This window comes from Macrobrachium rosenbergii, chromosome 39, assembly GCF_040412425.1.
Source record: "Macrobrachium rosenbergii isolate ZJJX-2024 chromosome 39, ASM4041242v1, whole genome shotgun sequence".
NCBI classification, from domain to species: Eukaryota; Metazoa; Arthropoda; class Malacostraca; order Decapoda; family Palaemonidae; genus Macrobrachium; species Macrobrachium rosenbergii.
In genome coordinates this window covers 879,519-901,729 of record NC_089779.1, presented here as the reverse complement: position 1 = coordinate 901,729, position 22,211 = coordinate 879,519, and the positions used below count along the sequence as shown (strand labels likewise).

Genomic DNA, 22,211 nt, shown 5'->3' with positions numbered 1-22,211 from the left:
AAAAGCATATTTATTCAAAGAACTCATACTGTAATCTCCTTTTATAACAAAAAAAAAAAGAAGTCACAGTGAAGAAATAACCTGTAATTTAAAACTTATGGTCCACACCAATCACTTTAAGATTGCCACTGTGTGGTACCAAGAAGGGAATTCGTAGTACACTGAATGGCAGAAAGCATTTTCTCCTTCAAGTGTTCCCCACTCACTTTCAGCTTATTCTTTCTTTCTTACTTTCTTTAAACCATCAGCTGACAACCCTTAGGGACTGAGTCAAAAGACTACAAACCCAAGACGGCTCCAAAGGGAAATCAGCCTGCACCGAGAGACGAGTTACATGAAAAGATGATGAATAAATGAGAGGGAATAAAAATAAAACCAATACACTTGAATTCAGGAGACGTCAGCATTGCGACTGAAGTCTTGTATCAGAGCTGGGATTATCAAACAATATGCATATCATAAACCACCTCTTCCCAACTTCAGCCTTACCTTACAATAATTTTCAGCTCACACTTAAAAACCTTTAGGTGAGCTCTTCAAGTACCTAAAAATCTGATGCAATAGTTTTACTACAATAATTGGATGGTGTCAATATGAAGAATCATGACAGTTGAGCTAATTTAGCTTATACTTCAGACTTGATCACAGATTGCATAGTCAGCACTAAGTTTCACTTGGGAGTTCATGACTAAAATACAGTGAGCAAAGACAAACCATCCAATGTCCAGCAAAAAAAAGGTTTGAGCTCTGAGCTAGTGAGTACTCCTACTGTGGACTTGTCCAACTTGCCCTATACATTCTAGACATCACACTCTTCATACATATATTTTTTATCAGGCATACAAAGGAGGCCATTGCTTTGTCATTTGTACTGGAACATACGTTTACTTAGGAACAAAAGGTTCCGTACGAAACTACACATGCCTTACCATGCAGACATACATTAAAGACAAAGAAAATTTCCTCATGCTTTTCAGATGGTTACATTAACACAAACATCTATTATTTGAAAAATCATAAGCCTCAGGTTGGATACATTAATCTGTATTGACTGCGACCTAATTCATCAATGCGTTTGTCTCACTTTTCCAATCTTGTTAGCTTTCATAAGTAACATAACAAAATCACAGAAGAACAAAATGTTGAGTAACAAATTTGGTGGATACTGATCTGCTAATGTATCGTTATTCTGATTAATGAAGAATGCTAACCTCTCAAAGTGAGTTAAATTCTCAAGCTACCAATGGTCATATAGAACATTCTTTACTGAATTCTGCTTAGCAACCTTGAAATGTGGTCAACATATGATTTGAGGTACTATGAAAAGTGCTTTTATGAAAAACAAAAGACCCTTGGTTCATTAAAAAAGAAGGTTGTATTGAGAGAGAGAGAGAGAGAGAGAGAGAGAGAGAGAGAGAGAGAGAGAGAGAGAGAGAGAGAGAGAGAGAGAGAGAGAGAGAGAGAGAGAGATAACTGGTTGGTTAAGTTATATTAACCAGTTAAAATAAAATCTAACATAAAAATATCACAGTACAAATAAAGAAAAGAAAAACTAGTACAAGAAAAAAATACATCAACACCTGAGCTCTAACAATTGTTTTTCCATTTTGTGTAAAAGTAACTCACAGATTAAAATCTAATTCGATTAAACACCCCAAAACAAACACAGTAGGTCACGTTCAACACCAACACAACAAATGAATAGTAGAGTTACCAAGGAGGCACAACCTCAACACACTATCACCAACTTATCACTTGTTCCTCGTTCTGGTGGTGAATAAAGACTGATACGAGTGAACTCTGCAGAGTCATGATCTGCTGAAGGCATCCTGATGATGCAACAAGATGATGGCCCAGTTTCTCTCTTCAAGGTTTTGACACATCACTACGTTTGCATACTTAGCTTGCACTAAAAAAATTCCTGTTTATCCTAAGAATGTTTAACATGAAAAATGTGATAAAAGTCCACATTAATGTAACCAACAAATAACCAAAACTGGCAACATCTCAAATCAAAGAATAGAGAAGAAGAAAATGAGCCTTTCAACTCCCATCTTTTATGCCAACAATCTAAAAAGTAATCTGAAACACCAACCATTTGCTTCTTTGTAGACAGTCTTTTTTTTCTTTCTTCCTTCATTTCCATGCTTATTTTAACACTTAACCTACTTATCATTCTATGCATTTACATTCTAAATTACACTTGAAACTTCACTCAATGGTAAAATCCCTTCTCAGAGATAAATTCACCTAATTCAAATGTAAATTAGCTAGACACCAGCACCAAAAAGAAAATGTCACACAATATCCCATTAAAGAATGAATGCTATAACGAGAAAATACAAACAAAAAACGCTCAACAGAGAAGGTATTGACCTTCAAAGGGAATTAACCTTCACCCAAGGCTAGGGAATCCATCCCTTATCGGGACATTAATTCCCTCTCGACCTACCAGTGAAGGCCAACTCAAGTGTCCTCAGCTGACCTAGAGCTTTACAGTGCACTTAACTCACACTTTAAGAGAGGTTGCACATTTTCTGTTGACTCTGCATCTGATACAGGTTTTCGTAAACTGTGATGTTATTTGTAATTTTTGGTCTATCAAAGGACCCTAATCCAGTTAAGTATATAATAAAAAGTTTGCCTACAGCAAAATATGCAAATATGCATATAAGGGCAAATTTTGATGTGAGTGTGAGTGGTATTTTGATACAACATATAAGTTCAGTGATTCTTCTGCAAATAAATAAATAAAAAAATAAAATAAGTGAATGAATGAATCACACACACACACACACACACACACATATATATATATATATATATATATATATATATATATATATATATATATATATATATATATATATATATATATATATATATATATATATATATTATATATATATATATATATTATATATATATATATATATATATATATATATATATATATATATATATATATATATATATATATATATGCACACACACACACACACACACATATATATATATATATATATATATATATATATATATGGCTTAGGTTAATCCTTCTAGTATAATCTATGTTAAGCTAAGCATAGGGGATTTCTTAGAGGGTTCTAGCTTAACCTATTCTAAGCCACTTCTTATTCTAGGTTTATTTAAAACCTAAGGATATAGGGCTATAAAAAAATAACCCCCTTATAATCTGATTTTCTCTTTTACATAACCGAGACTACCCTTTATCTGATACTCAGCCAAGTTGTTTCTAAGCTAACAGCAGAATATTCTCTTAAAAAGGGGATTCCTACTTAATGTGGTTAGGCTATTACCTGCTCTAGGTTTACATCACTACGTAAGACCTTACCAGTGTGTAGCCTTGCAGACAGACTACTGAGTCATAAAAAACTAGGTTATTTTTTAAGATCCTAGAATACTGTTTATATGTAACCATAGGCTTATTTGTTCTTTCTTAGCCTAGTACAGGGTATTACCTAATCCAGATTATTGAAGATCACACTTGCATGTATAGGCTATATAAAACCAGCAACTTATTAATATTTAAACTTATAGTTAGGCTACAATTTTATGTAGGCTAATGCCTAGGCTACTGTAGACATTGTTGTCTGAAAGGATTATCTAAATTAATAATAAACAGAATGACCAATTCTTCAGATCTTGCATTTTTTCACATATAAAAACAAAAATCTTGAGCAGAAATCATGAGAAAGAGCTGACCATGTGCTCGGAAAACAAAGGCCAGACTCTGGCTTTCATACGCAAATTGACACCTGTTCCACAGTTTAATTTAATTTTTAACTGGAGCTTAAAAATAAACATTTAACTTTCAAGTTTAGATGTTTCCATGATCCTCGGTGATGAAAAAATTTAGAATCGAAGTGATTTTGTGAGAAGCACTGACTTGCCATACGCACTTTGTTGGCTAGAAGAGGGTAATGGTTCCTGGTCTTTTACCTGCCTGGTCGAAAACAAGATGGCGGACACACACATACAATAGTCGCTTCTCATAAGTTTTGACGTTGGAAAACTGGGTTCAGCTTTGCTGAAGATAAGGGAAAATGCCCTCTTGTCTTTGAGTCCATTATACTCTATCACATGTCATAGTATTTTCATTACGACACAGTACCCAGCTACAAGAGCAGGCTGAGAGATATTTCTTTGATATTAGTCTAGTCACCATGGAGTATTGGCACACCATGGAGGGGTAACTCCTTGAGGACGAAACAAGCGACTACACTATAAAAAATATATGTTATAGCAACTGTGCCTACACTTCTAAAAGACAGGTTACAGAAGTAAAGTGTCCTTTACAGAAGCGTGAAGCATGTATCAAAATTATCACAAGTGTTTCACTGAATTATCGAGGTTTATAACTATATAATCTTCCATCTAATTAATTTCTATCACACTCTACATAACACATTAGCTACTATTAGAATAAAGAATAACAATAAAATCCAATATAAAATACTTAAAAGTACATACCTGAGCAAGCTGGAGGTAAAGCTTAGCTAAATGGCCTTGTAAATACATCCTTGCTGCTACTAGTGAACGAGTTGACAGAGTGAGCATCTCTGTACCAGCACTTGTGAGTACTGGTAATTCCATCATTAACTGGGTGTTAAGAGCTTCATAAGTTCCTTTGGCCTGGGAAAGCTCCTCTTCCAACTGCAAAGATTTAAAGGCAAGCGAAGGTTATCGTATGTAAGTGCCTCATTTCAGTGTACTTACAAATATTAACTTTTTTCTAAAATTAGATTTTGTATGATCTATACATAAAAATTGTTATTTTTACTTATGCTTTAATGATCAGCTAAGGATGGACAAAGAGTTGAGCAGCCTCTTATCATGGGATAAAGTGGTCAGTGATGACAGCGACACTGGGAGAGGTAGAGCACTCTGTTACCTTAGTAACAAACTGAACCATGAAGGAGCTAGTGTGCAGGTAGAAACAGACTGAATGGAGCAGAAAGAATGATGGATTACTGGTAACAAAATTTTCCACTTAGTACAGAGCAAAATTTTGAAAAGGTTTGATTACAGAACGCCAAGATTCATAGCCACAAAACTTGCACTGGGAATGAAAGTATCTCATCCAAGAGGGAAGGAAAAGTAAAGCTCTCAAATCTCACAGGAACTGTTAAGACCTGAATTTCTGCCACAAATTCAGAAATGAACAAGTCCCAACCCTCCAAGTGTCTGACAAGATGAAAAAAAACATGCTTCACCAAGGCTAGAGGTCATTTCACACCGGATGCAACGCTAAGTGTGCCACGCTATGGTAGCCATGCTACAGCACATGGCTTTTAATTGCTGGCATTTTTTCAAGTGAGGCCGTTCCCAATGGGTGAAAAGCTATGCTACCTATGCCTGCGACATAGCGTTCATAGCTTCCAAGATTGCCTGGCGCGCAATTTTTGTGGATGTAGCTCGCCTGGCACATGAGCACTTGGGTCTCACAGCAGATGTTCCCACCTCATGGCTTAAATCTAAATATACTGTCAGTGTTATATTAACACGGAGGTATAAAGTATACCCAAGCAAATTTACTCGAAGTAAAATTTTATTTCCAGTACCGCATGGTCAAGTTTTATTATTATTAAACAGGAACACTTTCAAATGGGAAAAGCAAATTTCCAAAGAATACAAATTATTTCATAGATTAGAATATAGACTAACTTTAAATATACAGTAGTAGTAAAGATGAACAGATTAACAACAGATACTTACTTACTTGCATGAACTGTTTGCAGATATTCATAGCTTTCGGTGTGAACACAAGCATAGCGAGTATAGCTAGCAAGGCTACGTAGCATCGCATCCGGTGTGAAATGGCCTTAAGGCTAGCGAAAGTCTTGAAAGTGAGATCTCGGTCCAAAACCTCCCCCAAGAGTTCATATGGTGCCTGAGTTGGCACTCCAAAAAGTCAAATCACACTCCAGAGGACCCCGGCTAGCAAACTGGGTGCTAAACTGTTTGTAGATCGTCATTAGCATGGAGATCTCTACAGAGGAAGAGAGATCCATGCCCTTCAGCTGGAAGACATGGCTCAAGACAGAGCGACAGCCTTTCACCACAGGGAATAAGAGGAACTTATCTCAATGAAAGTAAATGAGGATGTCTGCAACCTGCTGAACAACAGCTCTGACTGCGGGGACTCCATCTACGAAACCAATCGCAGAAGGCCTATTTTCTCTGGCACACTAGCTGAGGACCTCAGAGGCACCTGGACATCTGCTGTGAGCAAAGCCTCTCTCTTGCAGGAGCTGCTAGATAACATTAGCTACAGCGGTTGCAGCAGATGAAGTTTGGAGTATGACTTGTGTTTGATAATAAGGGGGTTATCCCCCACAAGTAAAACAACCACTACAGGAAGCTCAACAGGGGGAATTCAGCTTCTTAGTGGGGATGGCAACAGTACCTGGAACAGAGGACAATTAAACAGTCAAGTGGTCCACAAAGGCAGTGAAGGATAGGCTTTTTGCAATGCCCAGAGAAAACCACATTTTCTAGTATTGCAGCAGCTTGAGCAGCTGAATAAGCTTGGATAGGCGGTACACCTGAGTCATCACAAGAAGAAAGTATGTAATTCCCTTCAACTGTGCCAGAGGAAATTGAGAAGAGGCAAGGAGAGGGGTTGTGGCAGTCCGGGAGGAAGGAACCAAAGAGATCAGGTAGTGTCAAGGGCAGAGTATTCCCTCACAAGGACATCACTGGATGGTTTTTGGCCTTCCTCTGCTTCTTGCTAAATCTCTCTTACAGTGAAGGGACCTGTCTGCATATTCCTCAATGAACACATACAGAAGATAGTAGAAAACAGCTTCAACCTAATAGTCTGTAAAAGTGCAGCAAGATGTCCTGATATGACTGCTGGCAAAGAAAAAGTGCTGGTTTACCAAAATTTGAGTCGGGGGTTTCCACCCACCTTCAATTAACCACCTTGTTATCAAATTTCAACAACTGTTTCTAGTGTGTGCTGAGGAATATTCCTATATAAAATGTAATGGTTTGTATTCCCACAGGCACAAAATGTTCATTAATAACAAACGAAGCAGTACATACTCAGTGATGTGCCAGGAAGAAGACTAACTCTGTCCCAAGCAAAGTCACAACAAGGACAAGTGACAACTACAGAAAAGTGAACTCAAAAGGTATGTAATAAAGAAATGGATGAAACAGCAAAATAAGCCAAAGAATTTAATATAGAGACTGAGAAACACTGCATTCAATGCAGTCGGAGCTACACAGAATGAGAGATTTAGGCGGTGGGTTGCACACTGTCGGCTAGGTAAGTAAGGCAGAATTTTTCTTCTTTCGACTCTTCAGGTTGGTGAAGCTGGGATCTGATTTACAAATAATAAGGTTAAGTGGTTGCTAGGTTTCACATTACAGACAAGTTTTTAGTAAAACCCATATTCATAATTTTCAGTGGTCCTCCTCTCTTCTCCTCACTCTTCCAGATAGGGTTGATAAGGAAGAATAAGAGGTCCTGGTTAGCAGACAGTGGACTGTGAGCTGGTGTGCTGCAGAACTGCTCTTCCTTCAAATATTCAGGTTGATGTGACTGGATCCATTACACACAAAGTAAAGGCTAATTATAATTAATAGATTTATAAAAATCTTTTCTTGTAAAACATTTTTTTTGGCAAGTTAATAGCATAAGATACTTCTCTTTATGACTGATCTTGATGGAACAAATTCCAATCATTTTCCTCATTACCAGTCACTGTAATGTGGAAAATCTGTTGTAAACAATGTGATCTCGGCTATGAAGAAATTCAGGATAATTTTAATTTAAACATGTCAGTGTATTTACGTTAGTGGGCAAAAATTCATTTCTTGGCAAAAAACTGTGAAGTTGTCATCACACTACCGATGTAGTATGTAATTTTGCAAGAATGAATTGTATCTAAATGAATCAAATACCTGTCTCTTAAATCAAATGTATTAATATATGAATTCTTTTCTTAGCCGAGCTTGAGAACATTCTTAACTTTTCTTCATGAATTAAAACATTTTGCACCTATCCAGCCACAGAGTACATCTAAACTTTAATAAAGGTGCTATCCCACAGATATATTTTCTTGCAACTTTTTACAATTCAATGCCAATTACCAAGAGGTATAAGTTCCCCCAACTCAGGGTGGCAGAGTAGGGAGATGAGTAACAACTCCCATAAGCAAAAGACTCCCAGTTCCAGCAAGCACCAAAAGTGAAGTTCTTCTGTGACTCATTCATAAAGTAACAGGGAATGTACAATTCCAATCACTTGAGTGAGTGAAAATCACTCAACTCCTATGTACCTAACTCCATGGCATACACAGAGATTGGCTGAATGTTGAGTACCTGAGGATCCCAGGGTGCAAGCACATGCGTACATGTATGCAACTACCTGTCTACCATTTTCTTCATGCGCCACATATATGAGCTGCTATTGTGGGTTTCCAATGAAACAAGTTCCTTATATTAACATAAATCTTATTGGTCCTACTATTTAAATGACTAATTATACATGATAAAAGCAAATCTGTTGATAAATCACTCGCTGTTCTCTGTTAACGACAGACATACTGACTGGATTCTGACGACAGTGAAAAATAGACACAGACCAAATAACAATAACAAAAGAGAGTATATTAAATTAAATCAGGGAGGCAAACACATGGGTCTGCTTCTCGAGCTACCAAATCAAGGAAGGAACACTGGTTGGGTGAAATGAGAATGCCCCTAATTGGAAGAGGTCTTAGCCATCATCTGACCAATGTCTGCTTGTTCAATCAGCTATGATATAAGCCACTTGGTTCTTAAGGCCTTGAAAATGATCAGACATAAATTAGTGAACTAGTAATTTGCATGGACAAGCTCTTTTCTTGGTAATGAACATTATTTAATAGCAATAATTGATTACCAAAAATCAAGACCTTGTGTATTTATTTTTTATATTATTAAGTTTAAATGTTCAGGTAAAGTAAGTAAAATGCAATACTTCAAGTTAATCATTGATCTGATTGCAAAATTCTGGTATATTGCAGTTTGATTGCAATATAGTCTATTTTGCCAAAGCATTGGGGTATAGCCTTGGAACATTCTGGAGGATCAAAATAAAATAGATATAACAAAGTACTTTGGTTGCCAATCTCAAGGAATGATTTCAAAATTGCAAGACATAATTCAGTTTAAATACCACAATTCTGCAATTACAGTCATGCAAATTTTATGCTACCCACAGTCAACACACCAAATTCATTTCTGCCTAGGAGATCATTCTCTACGGTGTCAAGTGGAGCAAAATACCTAAATTCAAGTAACAAAGTCTTAAAGAAGCTACATAACATGTGAAGACCTTATGGCTTCAGGGACTTAAAAATAAACATTAAACTGGTGTATAACCAACACGTAGGTATAACTTACTATTCGTGTTCTGGCCGGGTCCTTATTTCGGTCTAACTTGTATTGTGCATTGTCAAAATCTAATAGCTTGTGATACCTCTTCACTATAAGACGTTCAGGCACTTCACACAACGATACTAGCTGACTTGCAGGGTATGTGATTCTCTTGCTTATGAAATTTTCCTGCATGATAAAACAGAAGGTGTAAGCTCAAGTATCTGTGATTAATAACCATGTGTTCAGCCATACTAAACCTTGAAACAAATTTATCACTAAGATGAGAGAAAAAAACTCTGATTTGCTCCACTCAAAACAGACACATTTACAACAACAAAAGTAAATCATAAAGGATATGTACCACAGTACTAAAGTAGTCTTTTAGCAAACAAAATACTGAGACACAACTTACAAACATATGCAGTAACCTATTGCACGTGTCCAATGTAGTTTGCAGAACTGCTTCTATTGCTGGTGTTCTTGAACCCTCAATTAATGTTGCAACTAAGGCTTTAGAAATTTCCAATTCAGTCCTATGTCTCGCTCTGATCACCTGAAGAACAATGCCTGCATCCTGGACTAATGCCAAAGCTGCTCTTTGGACGCAACGGAACTTCGTCTCTTCCTCGTCAAAATCTGGATCTTTTGTCTGAAGGCAGGTAAAAAATACTAAAATACCCATCAGTATACCATACAAACACATACTGTTAATAACACTTGTTAAAAAATCAATGTCATGTCTGCATAAAAAAATCTTTGCAATAAAACACAAGTGGTATATATATATATATTACCGTGGTCATAATGCCAAGTTTCTCAGAAACAATAGCAGAAAGTCTTGCTGATTTCTTGGCAACAGAGTGCATGCTGACTCTCTGCATTTTGCTCTGGATGGACTGATCAACAGCACCTCGGTATTTGTTGACTAAAATGTAAAGCAAAACTTCAATTAATCCACTGAACAAACTGTGAATAAGGTTCTAAAGGCTAGCTGAAGAAAAAATTAGGAGTTCTAAAGGCTAGCTAAAGAAAAAATTAGGAAAGTTATATCATAAGTTTTTAAAATAGTTTCATACCCCTTTGAAGCCATCTTTTCATATAGGTTACTTTAGCCAAAATTAAAAATGTCGATAAAAATCAACAAAGAGTCATTTTAATTTTCCTTTAACATTTTACACTTAATAAAGTATTAAACACCTTTCTCTTTACAAAAACAAACTGTTCGATCTGGTCACTGAGCTTAGCATTAAAATAATGCTGCAAAAAATCTGAGAAAATGCATTACAATCACAAGAGGTAATTTGAAAACAGACAATTTACTGGAAACAAAAAAATGCAAACTAGGATTATTTAATTTCATCCAAGCAGGGAAAGACAAGAAAGTTACCACACACACACACACACGCACACATAATACAGTTTTGAAAATGAGCTTTCAAAATAGAAACATCTAAATTTCAAATACTGCACAGTACTCAAATTGAATTCACACCATTTCATACAAAAACTTTACCAAGTAATGTCATAAAAAAGTAGAATTCCAAATACTTTCTTACTTAGATCCAGCCTTTTTGTATATTCATTTATTTCTTTGGCCACATTGGCCATCTTGGTCTTTGCTTCAACTAAATCTTGAAAATCAGCATGTCCTGGAGGAGTCTGGCTCACCAAACGATCAAGAAACAGCGGATACCTGAAATTGTAATACAGTTTGTGCAAGACTGGATACTCTATAGAACAAGACAACATTTACTACGCAAAACATCATTTTAAATAAACATATCATTAATGCACTGACAATTTCTATAATTAGCTCTGAGTATACAACTGGGTTGTGTTCCACCATGACCAAACTACACTTCCCCGGTTTACGACGCGGGTTCCGTTCTTATGCTGCATCGTAAACCGAAAATCGTTGTAAATCGAAAAATCGTCGAAATTCATCAAAAATCCAAAGAAAACCTTACTTTTAATGCTTTAGATGCATTGAAAACGATGTAAACTGCATTTTTATTGAGTTTTCCATAAAAAAAAACCTCCACATTTTGATTATTCTGCCGTTTTGGAGCCATATTTCTTCCGTTGGATCGGGTTCGTAAGTGTTGTAACCCCGGAACATGCGTCATAAACCAGGAAATAATTTCTGATGAATATATTTGAAAAGCATCGTAACCACGGAACATTGTAAGCCGGACCCGCCGTAAACCAGGGACTGCCTGTATATATACGATATAATGATATATGAATAATGTAAATATAACAGAGAGAAAAACAACTGAGAAGAGAACCAGTGACAAACTGATGAATAGTAGAGAGAGAGAGAGAGAGAGAGAGAGAGAGAGAGAGAGAGAGAGAGAGAGAGAGAGAGAGAGAGAGAGAGAGAGAGAGAGAGCATAGAAAAACAAGATGTGTTATGGCCAGCAGGGCGCGAGTATAATCTACTGAAATCGTTGAAGGAACGAGGATTGAAGCAGAAGTATCGTGACTACGTAATCAAACATTGGCATGGCATTGGCGAAGATTAATCAACAGCGCAATCGTTAAAAAATGCCATAAACGCTTCACCTGCGTAGCTTACCTTGCAACTCTAGCCAGAAATCTTAGATTTCCGGTGACGTAATTAGTCCCACCTACTAAGGAGGGGTTAATTCGTCTAATTACACCCAGAGAGGAAGTCCTTAGATAAGTCTTCAACCAATTAGGCATCTACCAAGGGGCTGGACAGAAGCTGTTGCCTGCCTATTTTAGGAGGGGCATTCCATTTTGAAAATCCTTCAAAAGGGAAGGAAGAGAAGCAGAGAAGCAGAGAAGCAGAGAACAGCAGATAGTAGCAGAAGAGAGAGAGCCTTAGAAGAGTGAGGTCGTGGGCCTCACCAGTTGTGGGTTAGATGATTCAAGAAAACAAGGCTCACACTTTGATTCACACTTCGATTTGTATTCATACTACTTAACTTGTATATATATTTCACTTGTATATGTACAGTGTTATTTTTACTAGTGTGTTAATGAAGTAAGATAGCTGCACTGTGTCTTCCTAAACCTCCTGAGACTCAAAGACAGAAATGATAAAGCAACTAAAGGAAATAATAAACTTCTTTACATGGGCAACAAATAAAAGCATAACAGAAGGTGGTAGAGAAACATAACAAAAAGAACTAATCATCACATAAAACAAGACAAATATGAAAGCATGACACACACACACACACACACACACACACACACACATACACACACACACACACACACACACACACACACACACACACACACACATATATATATATATATATATATATATATATATATATATATATATATATATATATATATATATATATATATATATATATATATATATATATATATATATATATATATATATATATATATATATATATATATATATATATATATATATATATATATATATATATATATATATATATACACATATACATATATATGTATATATACGTATATATATAATCGTGAAGCTAAAATGTCACTTAACCCTTTCCTGCCCAATTGACGTCATATTACGCAATAACCCCTACCCCCTTCTTGTCTGACTGACGTAATTGTACGTAAAAATTTACCGACATTTTTCGCACGTGTGGTAGGGGTAAATTTTTATTTTCGGACAGTTGGTGGTTTCCATAGGCTAAAGCATACCCTTGGACCGTGTAACTCAGGCATCGATCACGCCAGGCAAGCAGTGCCTATACTGCGCATCGCAATTCCTGGCATAGTAAATTTCCCACAATGAAATCAGCTGATCCTACCCACGTTTCTCTCTCATATCTTACATTTTTTTATAAAATTTAGGATTACATTATTGGAAACACTCTGTTTGGTATCCTCTATTTTCTATAAATTTTTAGTTCCTCTACTGCGCATGGGCAAATCCATGGCGTAGTAAAATTCTCACAATGACATCAGCTGATCGCACCCACGCAGGCCTGACAGGCCACACTTCTGTCAGAGACCATGCGTCTGAGGCTGGGTAAACACGTGTGGCTGTTTACATACAGCGTCAATCGAAACAGTTTCAACATGCTTTCGCAAAGTTTTTACGGTAAAACTAGCGGAAATTTGTTAGTGCATCACATAAGAGATGTCTGGATTTTAGGCAGGGCTCTGAATCTCATTTTTCATTATCATATATATCGATATTTAGAGAATTTTTGTTGGCTTTCTCATAAAAAAATAATTCATTCACCCAACTGTTATAGCTTTTGAGCTACGAACGATAATGTTGACAACGGTAACATTTTTTGTTTGTTTCAACAGATTATAACGTCAAAATGAAACTGTTGCTGTTACCAAAGCCATTTTTCTTGACTCTCACTTTATTCCTCAACCTTTTCCTCTACATTTTTGTATATTTACAAAGTAATTTCTATGAAAAAATCCGAGTAGGGCTCTTCAAAAAAATGTCTAGCGATAATTCTCACCTTATGCCTGGCGCGCTCTGTTTCTTACCCACTTTTCTATCAATTTTTTCACCAACTGGACTTATTCGTTTTTCATTTTTTTATATGTCGATATTTAGAGAATTTTCTTGGCTTTCTCATAAAAATAATTCATTAAGCCTAACTGTTATAGTTTTTGAGCTACGAACAATAATGTTGACAACGGTAACATTTTTTCGTTTCGATCAATTATAACGTCAAAATGAAACTGTTGCCGTTACCAAAGCCATTTTTCTTGACTTTCCCTTTATTCTTCAACTTTTCCTCTACTTTTCGTATATTTACAAAGTAATTTCTATGAAAAATAACCGAGATAGGGCTCTTCAAAAAAAAATTTTCTTGCGATAATTCTCACCATAGGCGGGCAGAGCGCTCTGTTTCTCACCCTCTTTTCTATCAATTTTTCACCAACTGGACTTATTTGTTTTCCATTTTTTATATGTCAATATTTAGGGAATTTTATTGGCTTTCTCATAAAAAATTATTCATTCGCCTAACTGTTATAGCTTTTGAGCTACGAACGATAATGTTGACAACGGTAACATTTTTTTTCGTTTCAATCAAATTATAACGTCAAAATGAAACTGTTGCCGTTACCAAAGCCATTTTTCTTGACTCTCACTTTATTCTACAACTTTTCCTCTACATTTTCGTATATTTACAAAGTAATTTCTATGAAAAATAACCGAGATAGGGCTCTTCAAAAAAAACTTTTTTCTAGCGATAATTCTCACCATACCTGGGCAAATTGCTCTGTTTCTTACCCTCTTTTCTATAAATTTTTCACCAACTGAACTTATTTGTTTTTCATTGTTTTATATATCAATATTTAGAGAATTTTGTTGGCTTTCTCAAAAAAAAATAATCCATTCGCCTAACTGTTATAGCTTTTGAGCTACGAACGATAATGTTGACAACGGTAACATTTTTTTCGTTTCAATCAATTTATAACGTCAAAAATGAAACTGTTGTCGTTACCAAAGCCATTTTCTTGACTCTCACATTATTCTTCAACTTTTCCTCTACATTTTCGTATATTTACAAAGTAATTTCTATGAAAAATAACCGAGATAGGGCTCTTCAAAAAATCTTTTTCTAGCGATAATTCTCACCATAGGCCGGGCAGAGCGCTCTGTTTCTTCCCCTTTTTCTATCAATTTTTTCACCAGCTGGACTTATTCGTTTTCCATTCTTTTATATGTCGATATTTAGAGAATTTTGTTGGCTTTCTCATAAAAATAATTCATTCACCTGACATTCATAGTTTTTGGGTTCTGAACGAAAATATGAAAATAAATAAAGATTTTTTTTTTCGTGCAATAACTCACATTTTTTTATTTATTTAGAGGGCTGGGACTCTTATTCTGACTATTCCACCATAAAATATAAACATTTAGAAAAAAAGGACAGCAAAATGAACGTTGTTGGCATAAAATTTATATTTTGCTGAATTTTCAAATAATTATTTTTGCACTGTCGGCTCCCAGACACATCGGGCTCATGTGCCCTCAGTGATGTGATAACTATACAGATATGAAAGGGTTAATATCAAATTCACGCTACCTCGGGAATATCTCCGATGGAGAATTATCACCGAAGGGGAATTTATAAGTGATAAATGGATTGGTACTGCCGGGTCGCGATCCCTCAACACAGCACTTACCCGGCAACTCCAGTCAACGTTACCACTGAGCTATTAAGAGAGGTATAAGTTAATGTCGAGTTTTCTGTACTTATTTTACCCGTTGCGAGCAGGAAAATTGTACTTAGCCTCGGCGTTAACCCACCTCCGCCATGGTAGTTCATTGGTACGTTTGGAACACGCAGCTCTTATTATGAAATTTTTTATCACGCCGTGATTTATATACAATCATGAAGCTACAAATGTTGCTTAATATCAAATTCACACTACCTCAGAATATCTCCGATGGAGAATTATCCACTGAAGGGGAATTTATAAGTGATAAATGGATTGGTAATGCCGGATCGCGATCCTCGACACAGCACTTACCCAGCAACTCCAGTTGAGCGTTACCACTGAGCCATGCATAATTACTGTACAAGTTTTTGCATTTCAATAAAAGCAAACTGGAAAATAAAATTAAAATAATTAGCGAATATTTCAGATACTGTACAGTATGAGCTATCAGATCAAAAACACTTGTACTGTACAGTACAGTAATATAATTTCAAAATGTCTTACATTACCCTTAAAAGAGAGACAGAGACGTCGTAAACTTGTTAAGCTCATTCTGGGGCCTCCTATCATTCCGAGGTGGGTCCTAGAATGAGCTCAACAAGTTTACGATTTATATTAAGGATTTATTTAATTTGTACTACTGTAAAATTTTATAGATATTTTACTGTGTTTGGAGAGAGAGAGAGAGAGAGAGAGAGAGAGAGAGAGAGAGAGAGAGAGAGAGAGAGAGAGAGAGAGATTGTAAGCTTGTCAACCTCATTCTGGGACCCACCTGTCATTCCAGGGTGGGCGCCAGGATGAGCTTAACAAGTTTGATTTGTATTACAGATTTATTTAATTTGTATTAAACATTTTATTGATATTCTGCTGTGTTTGCATTTATGTTAACATCTGAAAATTAGTAAATCATTTGTTATCATAAAACTATACAGTATTTAGTCATGAAAATACAATGAAAATACAGTAATTAGTCAATATTGCTCTATGAAAAATTTGCAAATTTGTGAAAAATTCCCCCACAGACATGTGAATAAAAGTGTTCCACAAAATCTGCAACAAATAAAGCGCGAATGAAATGTGAAGCATAAAAAAGGGAGGCATAGTGTATAGTAATATCTCGATCTTCACGCTTCAAGTTGTCACGAATTCAGACACATGAACTTTTCCTGAACCTAACTAATTGGCATCACATAATTTTTCACAGGCGAGCAACATTTGCAAAATCCTTGAAAACCCTGCAGAAGTGTTTATCTTTAATTTTTAAGTAATTTATAAATTTTCATACACATTTATGTAAAATCTGTATGAAAAAAAATTATTTTTACTTTTGTCCATGCATTGTAAATATGATACAAAGGTAATTGCAGCACATACAGTTAAAGTACTTTTACAAGATGTGATACCCATTTGCAAAGATTACTTCACTTTTCAGAGATGATACCCCAGCAGAGTGTTTGTTTAATTTTGAAGTAATTTTTAAGTTTTCATGCTTTTAAGTGTAAAATCAGTAAGGAAAACTTGTACTATTTATATTTTTGTACATAAATATGACACAAAGGCAGTACAGTTACTCTCTCTCTCTCTCTCTCTCTCTCTCTCTCTCTCTCTCTCGTTCATAGTTATTGCTCACATATATTTTTACAACTTATTATTTCTCTGTACGTCTTCACCTGTACAGTATATACCGTATGTACTCGTGTAATGCGCAGTCTTGCGTATCATGCGACCCTCACATTTTATTTTATCGTGTATCTCATGTATCATGCAAGTTCCTTTCCTGAGAGACCAAATTATAATAGACTAACCTCTTTTCCTCCATCTCTTTATCTATCCCACCTTCTCATCAAATAAGTTAAAAAAAAAGTAAAAGAGAATGATAAAAGTATCGTCACTAACATTACACCCGCTGCATAAACGCATACAGCCATAAACAACCAAACAAGAAACAGCTGTTTTGCTATGAACAACCAAATCGGATAACAACATCTGTTTTGCTTGCATTTCAACCATCGTACGATAGTAAAAAATTACTGTAGTTATGTTACAAATGGCGTTAAGAAGAATATATTTTTACATTATGTATACCCTTATTTGCTATGGAGAAAAAGGTGGGCAAGAAATATGCTGCTAAATTTAAGCTGCAAGTTGTAGCTGAAACAGAGAAAACAATGTTCCAGCTGCTAATGACTATAAATTATCGTGCATCATGTCGCCATCAAACTCGACCATAAGTAAAACTGGAGAGAAAATTATTTTAATCAATCTACTGGGCATGAAAGAACACATTTTACTGTTTTCATGCTGATAAATAAGTAAAACTCATATAATGAGATCAAATGAAAATAGTGAATGGAAGCTGCTGATTTTTTTTACATGAAAACATGCCCCCAATGCCATCTATTAACGAAAAAAATAACTAAATTTCACTCACAATGGGACATTTAAGTCACCTTTTGATTTAAAAACACTTCATATAATGAAAAATAATCTTGTCTCATATAAACAGAGTATCTAGAGATTCATTTACGCTAACTAGAAGCAAGACTGAATTGAGTTGAATAAAGCGAAATAAACTTCCTTGTGTTAATTTCCCTCAGCTGATTTCAAACCAAAATATTGATCGCTATGGTTGTATCTTATAATACGATAGTAATATGAGAATACATACAATACTGTTGGATGCAAATTCGTTATTTCTGTATTTTATAATACGATACTGTACTGATATTAGAATATTAGATACGCTAATTTAGTACCTCGTGTATGATCATTAATAAAATACTGAAAATACTGTGTATACATACTTTAGCACCCTCTGCACAGGTTTTATGAGAACTGATCTCATATCCATCAGCTGAATCTTGTGCTGCACAAGTTCGTTCAATACCCACTGAAGAAGGGCTGCAGGTTCTGCTTCTTGTGCATACTAAAAATAAGAATAAACAAAACAGAAATGAGCCATCTTATCATACATGGCAACCATTACTTTATAAGGATAACCTATTTTTTTCTCTCCTTAAATATCACCAGACTGTGAAGGCTTCTCCTTCCCTACTGAGAGAGAGAGAGAGAGAGAGAGAGAGAGAGAGAGAGAGAGAAATAATTTTTTATATAAAATTCCCTGTTACCCTATTTCAAAAAAAACATTTCAAAAATAATCTCCAACGCCAAACAGTGACAAGGTACTTCATTATCTCATCGCCATGAACTTATTGCTGAGATACACATTCAGGCAGAAAATCAACAACACCTAAACAATATCATTAAAGTTAAACAGGACATTTATGAGAAAATAAAACTCTGGTGACAGCCTAAAACTTTATGGAAGGTTAACTCTAGGAGTGATAAGCATTAAAAACCCTACCCTTCAAATTTTTCTGATGCTATCCATGCATTCATAAAACCATTCTCCATATGGAGTATTATATTACACATGCAAGAACTACCTACCTAAATAAAACATAGAGTCAATATTATGTAACACTTCTCAGCTTAATCCCAGTTGGGGCTGGTGATTTAATGAGCCTCTAAATATTATGTAGCACTCTTTACTTTAAATAATCACTCAAACAATTTTCACAAGCAAACAATAAAAAATCTAAATCCCTATTCTGTATACACATGAACACTTCAGCATTAGCCATTAAACAAACATGAGAAAACCTTCAGAATGAAATAAAACTCAACATACCTTCCTAAGCAAAGGCTCTGCTGCAACATTGTGGTTTGAGCAGTAGATTTTGTAGACATCACAGAGATCAGGGGCACAGAGTAGGAAGACTCGACCTATTTGTAGATTCTCATCAGTTTCATACATAACACTATCGAGATGAGAGCAGCTTTTTGCAACACTTACAACCTACAGAAAGATAAAATAAAAAATCATTAAGGTACTTACAATCAATTTTAGACTCATAAACATGAACCTCTCATTTACTTATAACTGTACCAACCACAAGAAAAAACGTACAACTACTAGTCAAAAGAGTAGACATCATCACAATGCCATTGTTGTCTTAGGTTTTTCCTTTACAAGATGAAAAATGGAATGAATGTTCTCCATTCTCTTTTGTCGTGTGCACTTTTGTCTAATTACGGCCCTTCTTAGTACCTTACTACTGATTTTCCTCTGCTTTGTTAACTGCTTTTCTGACTACCGCTTCTCTTCCCTTCTCACCACATAACAAATTATCTCAATGACATGGAAATACAGTAATTAGTGAATTTTTCAGTGAAAAATACCACAAATGGACAGATTTTCCACGAATAATGTGTATATACATTCCAGAGAGAAATCCAGGAATCGTGAGACCGTGAATCGTGAGACCGCGAATATGGGGGATTTACTGTATTCTCTCACTTCCTCTTTCTCTCTCTCTCTCTCTCTCTCTCTCTCTCTCACTCTTTCCCTCTTTCTCCTCCCTAATAACCCCGCTACTCTCTCTCTCTGACTTCCTGTCCTTCTCTCTCTCTCTCTCTCTCTCTCTCTCTCTCTCTCTCTCTCTCTCTCTCTCTCTCTCTCTCTCTCTCTCTCTCTCTCTCTCTCTCTCCTGTTAAGATAGTTGCTTCAATTACATTCCCAGCATTTTTGACATTTTATATTTCACCCTTTCCTACCGGGACTGAACTTGGACTTGAAGGGCATGGGAGTGTTACTATCCATCTCAAGCGTCCTTGAAAACTCTGGGATTAGGCGCTAATATCTGTCATTTTTGACATTTTATTTTTAATTCTCACTCCCCTTCCTATCAGGGTTGAACTTGGACCTAAAGGGCATCGGGAGTGTCACCACTCGTCTCAGCGACCCCAAAATCTATGGATTAAATGTTAACATCTGTCGTTTTCAGTTATTTTATGTCACCCATTCCCACCCCCCCCCTTTGGTGCCAGTTACATCTTACCCACCCCATGGTATTTTTATCCAGATAGTAAGTCATATGTATACCAAAATGAGGTATGATAAATTCATAGAGTTTATTAAGTTACTAAGTCTACAGGCAGAACCAGCCCCAATTCAGGGAAGCCCTTCCCACCCCCAACCCCCTTTGGTGTCCCTTGGTGATAGTGATGTCTCACCACCACAGTATTCTTTTCAAGATACTAAGTCATATGTATACCAAGTTTAGTTGAAATTCCTCATTGTGTTTTAGAGTTATGCTGGCATATACATATACACACACACACACACACACATATATACAGGCAGCCCTCACTTATAGGCGGCATCGGTTAATGGCATTCCAGCTTAACAGCGCTTAGCTAACCACGTTGTTAACTAGATTTTCTGCGAAGGTAAGCAATTTTCAGCATCGGTAAGAGGTTTATCAGCATCGGTAAGTGGCTGATTGGCATCAGTAAGTGGTTTATCAGTGCCGACATGTAGTTAATGGTGCCGATAAGCAGTTTATTGACGTTTTCGACATTGTAAATGCCATTTATTACCATAATTATCGGCGATTTTTGGTTAGCAGCACTCAGCTGGGAATGGGACCTCCGCCGTTAACCAGGGACCGCTCATAGATAGATAGATATACATATACAGGCGGTCCCGGTTTACAACAGGTCCTGCTTACGGCGTTCTGAGGTTCTGACGGCTTTTCAAATATATTCACCAGAAATTATTTCCCGGTTTATATAAGCATGTTCCAGGGAGTTCGGCGTCGTAACCCTGGAACATAAACTTTTATCGGCACCATTAACTACTTGTCGGCACTGATAAACCACTTACTGATGCCAATCAGCCACTTACCGATGCTGATAAACCTCTTACCGATGCCGAAAATCTAGTTAACAACGTGGCTCCAAAACGGCAGAATAATCAAAATTTGGAGTTTTTTTTTTTTTTAAACTCAATAAAAATGCAGTTTACATCATTTTCAATGCACCCAAAGCATTAAAAGTAAGGTTTTCTTAGGATTTTTGACAATTTTTGACGATTTTCGGTTTACAACGATTTTGGTTTCTGACGGCGTAAAACGGAACCCCCGTCGTAAACCGGGGACTGCCTGTATATATTATATATATAACTTTACCCAAAAAAAAGGAAATGAAGAGATGAAGGGTTCCAAATACTGAAGCATCACCAACACTTCCACATTATACAGTACCCAATGCAGTAATACTGTAATAGTGTATTGGTGAACAAAAGGGTTCACCCACTAACGAATATTCCCCTGATAGGAAGACTTGACTCTAAGCAAAATTCACCAGAAATGAGTTACTGATAGCAATATTCACACATCATATCATTCAAACTTGTGTAGCTTCAGTAAATCACGTTTGCATAGTGAATGAACACTGCTACATCAAATCTGAAAATCAATTATCAAAAATTCTGCTGTAAGGAAAAAATATGACTTTTTATTTAACTGTAGGGTAAAAATAACTATTACCTGAGAGATATTTCCCATAAGGGCGTCCAAGTCCACAGACTGTGATTCTTTTTGTGACGGGGCTAAACGTATGACCTGCATGAGTGCCTCAAGATCATGAATATATTCATGCTCTGTCGTTACAATTTCTTGCATCAACTCCCGACGCATATCCACTCTTGGTTTGACCTGTAAAAGGAAAGATACTGAAATATTTTGTCTCGGTCCATTATCTAATATAAAAACACAATTTACTTCTTTCCAGACTGA

At 36.0% G+C, this 22,211-nt stretch overlaps 1 protein-coding gene across 2 annotated transcripts in view; it reads right to left on the bottom strand.

The window, feature by feature from the left end:
* LOC136825628 (dynamin-binding protein-like) overlaps positions 1-22,211 on the bottom strand; it is a 61,113-nt gene that overhangs the window by 16,757 nt on the left and 22,145 nt on the right. For both annotated transcript variants that reach the window (XM_067082224.1, XM_067082223.1), the window contains 8 exons: positions 21,963-22,130; positions 19,262-19,429; positions 18,375-18,496; positions 10,953-11,089; positions 10,191-10,321; positions 9,809-10,045; positions 9,421-9,582; positions 4,495-4,677 (listed from right to left, as the gene is read on the bottom strand). In XM_067082224.1, the coding sequence (XP_066938325.1) occupies positions 4,495-4,677; positions 9,421-9,582; positions 9,809-10,045; positions 10,191-10,321; positions 10,953-11,089; positions 18,375-18,496; positions 19,262-19,429; positions 21,963-22,130 (1,308 nt within the window). The remainder of the gene's footprint in view (positions 1-4,494; positions 4,678-9,420; positions 9,583-9,808; positions 10,046-10,190; positions 10,322-10,952; positions 11,090-18,374; positions 18,497-19,261; positions 19,430-21,962; positions 22,131-22,211) is intronic.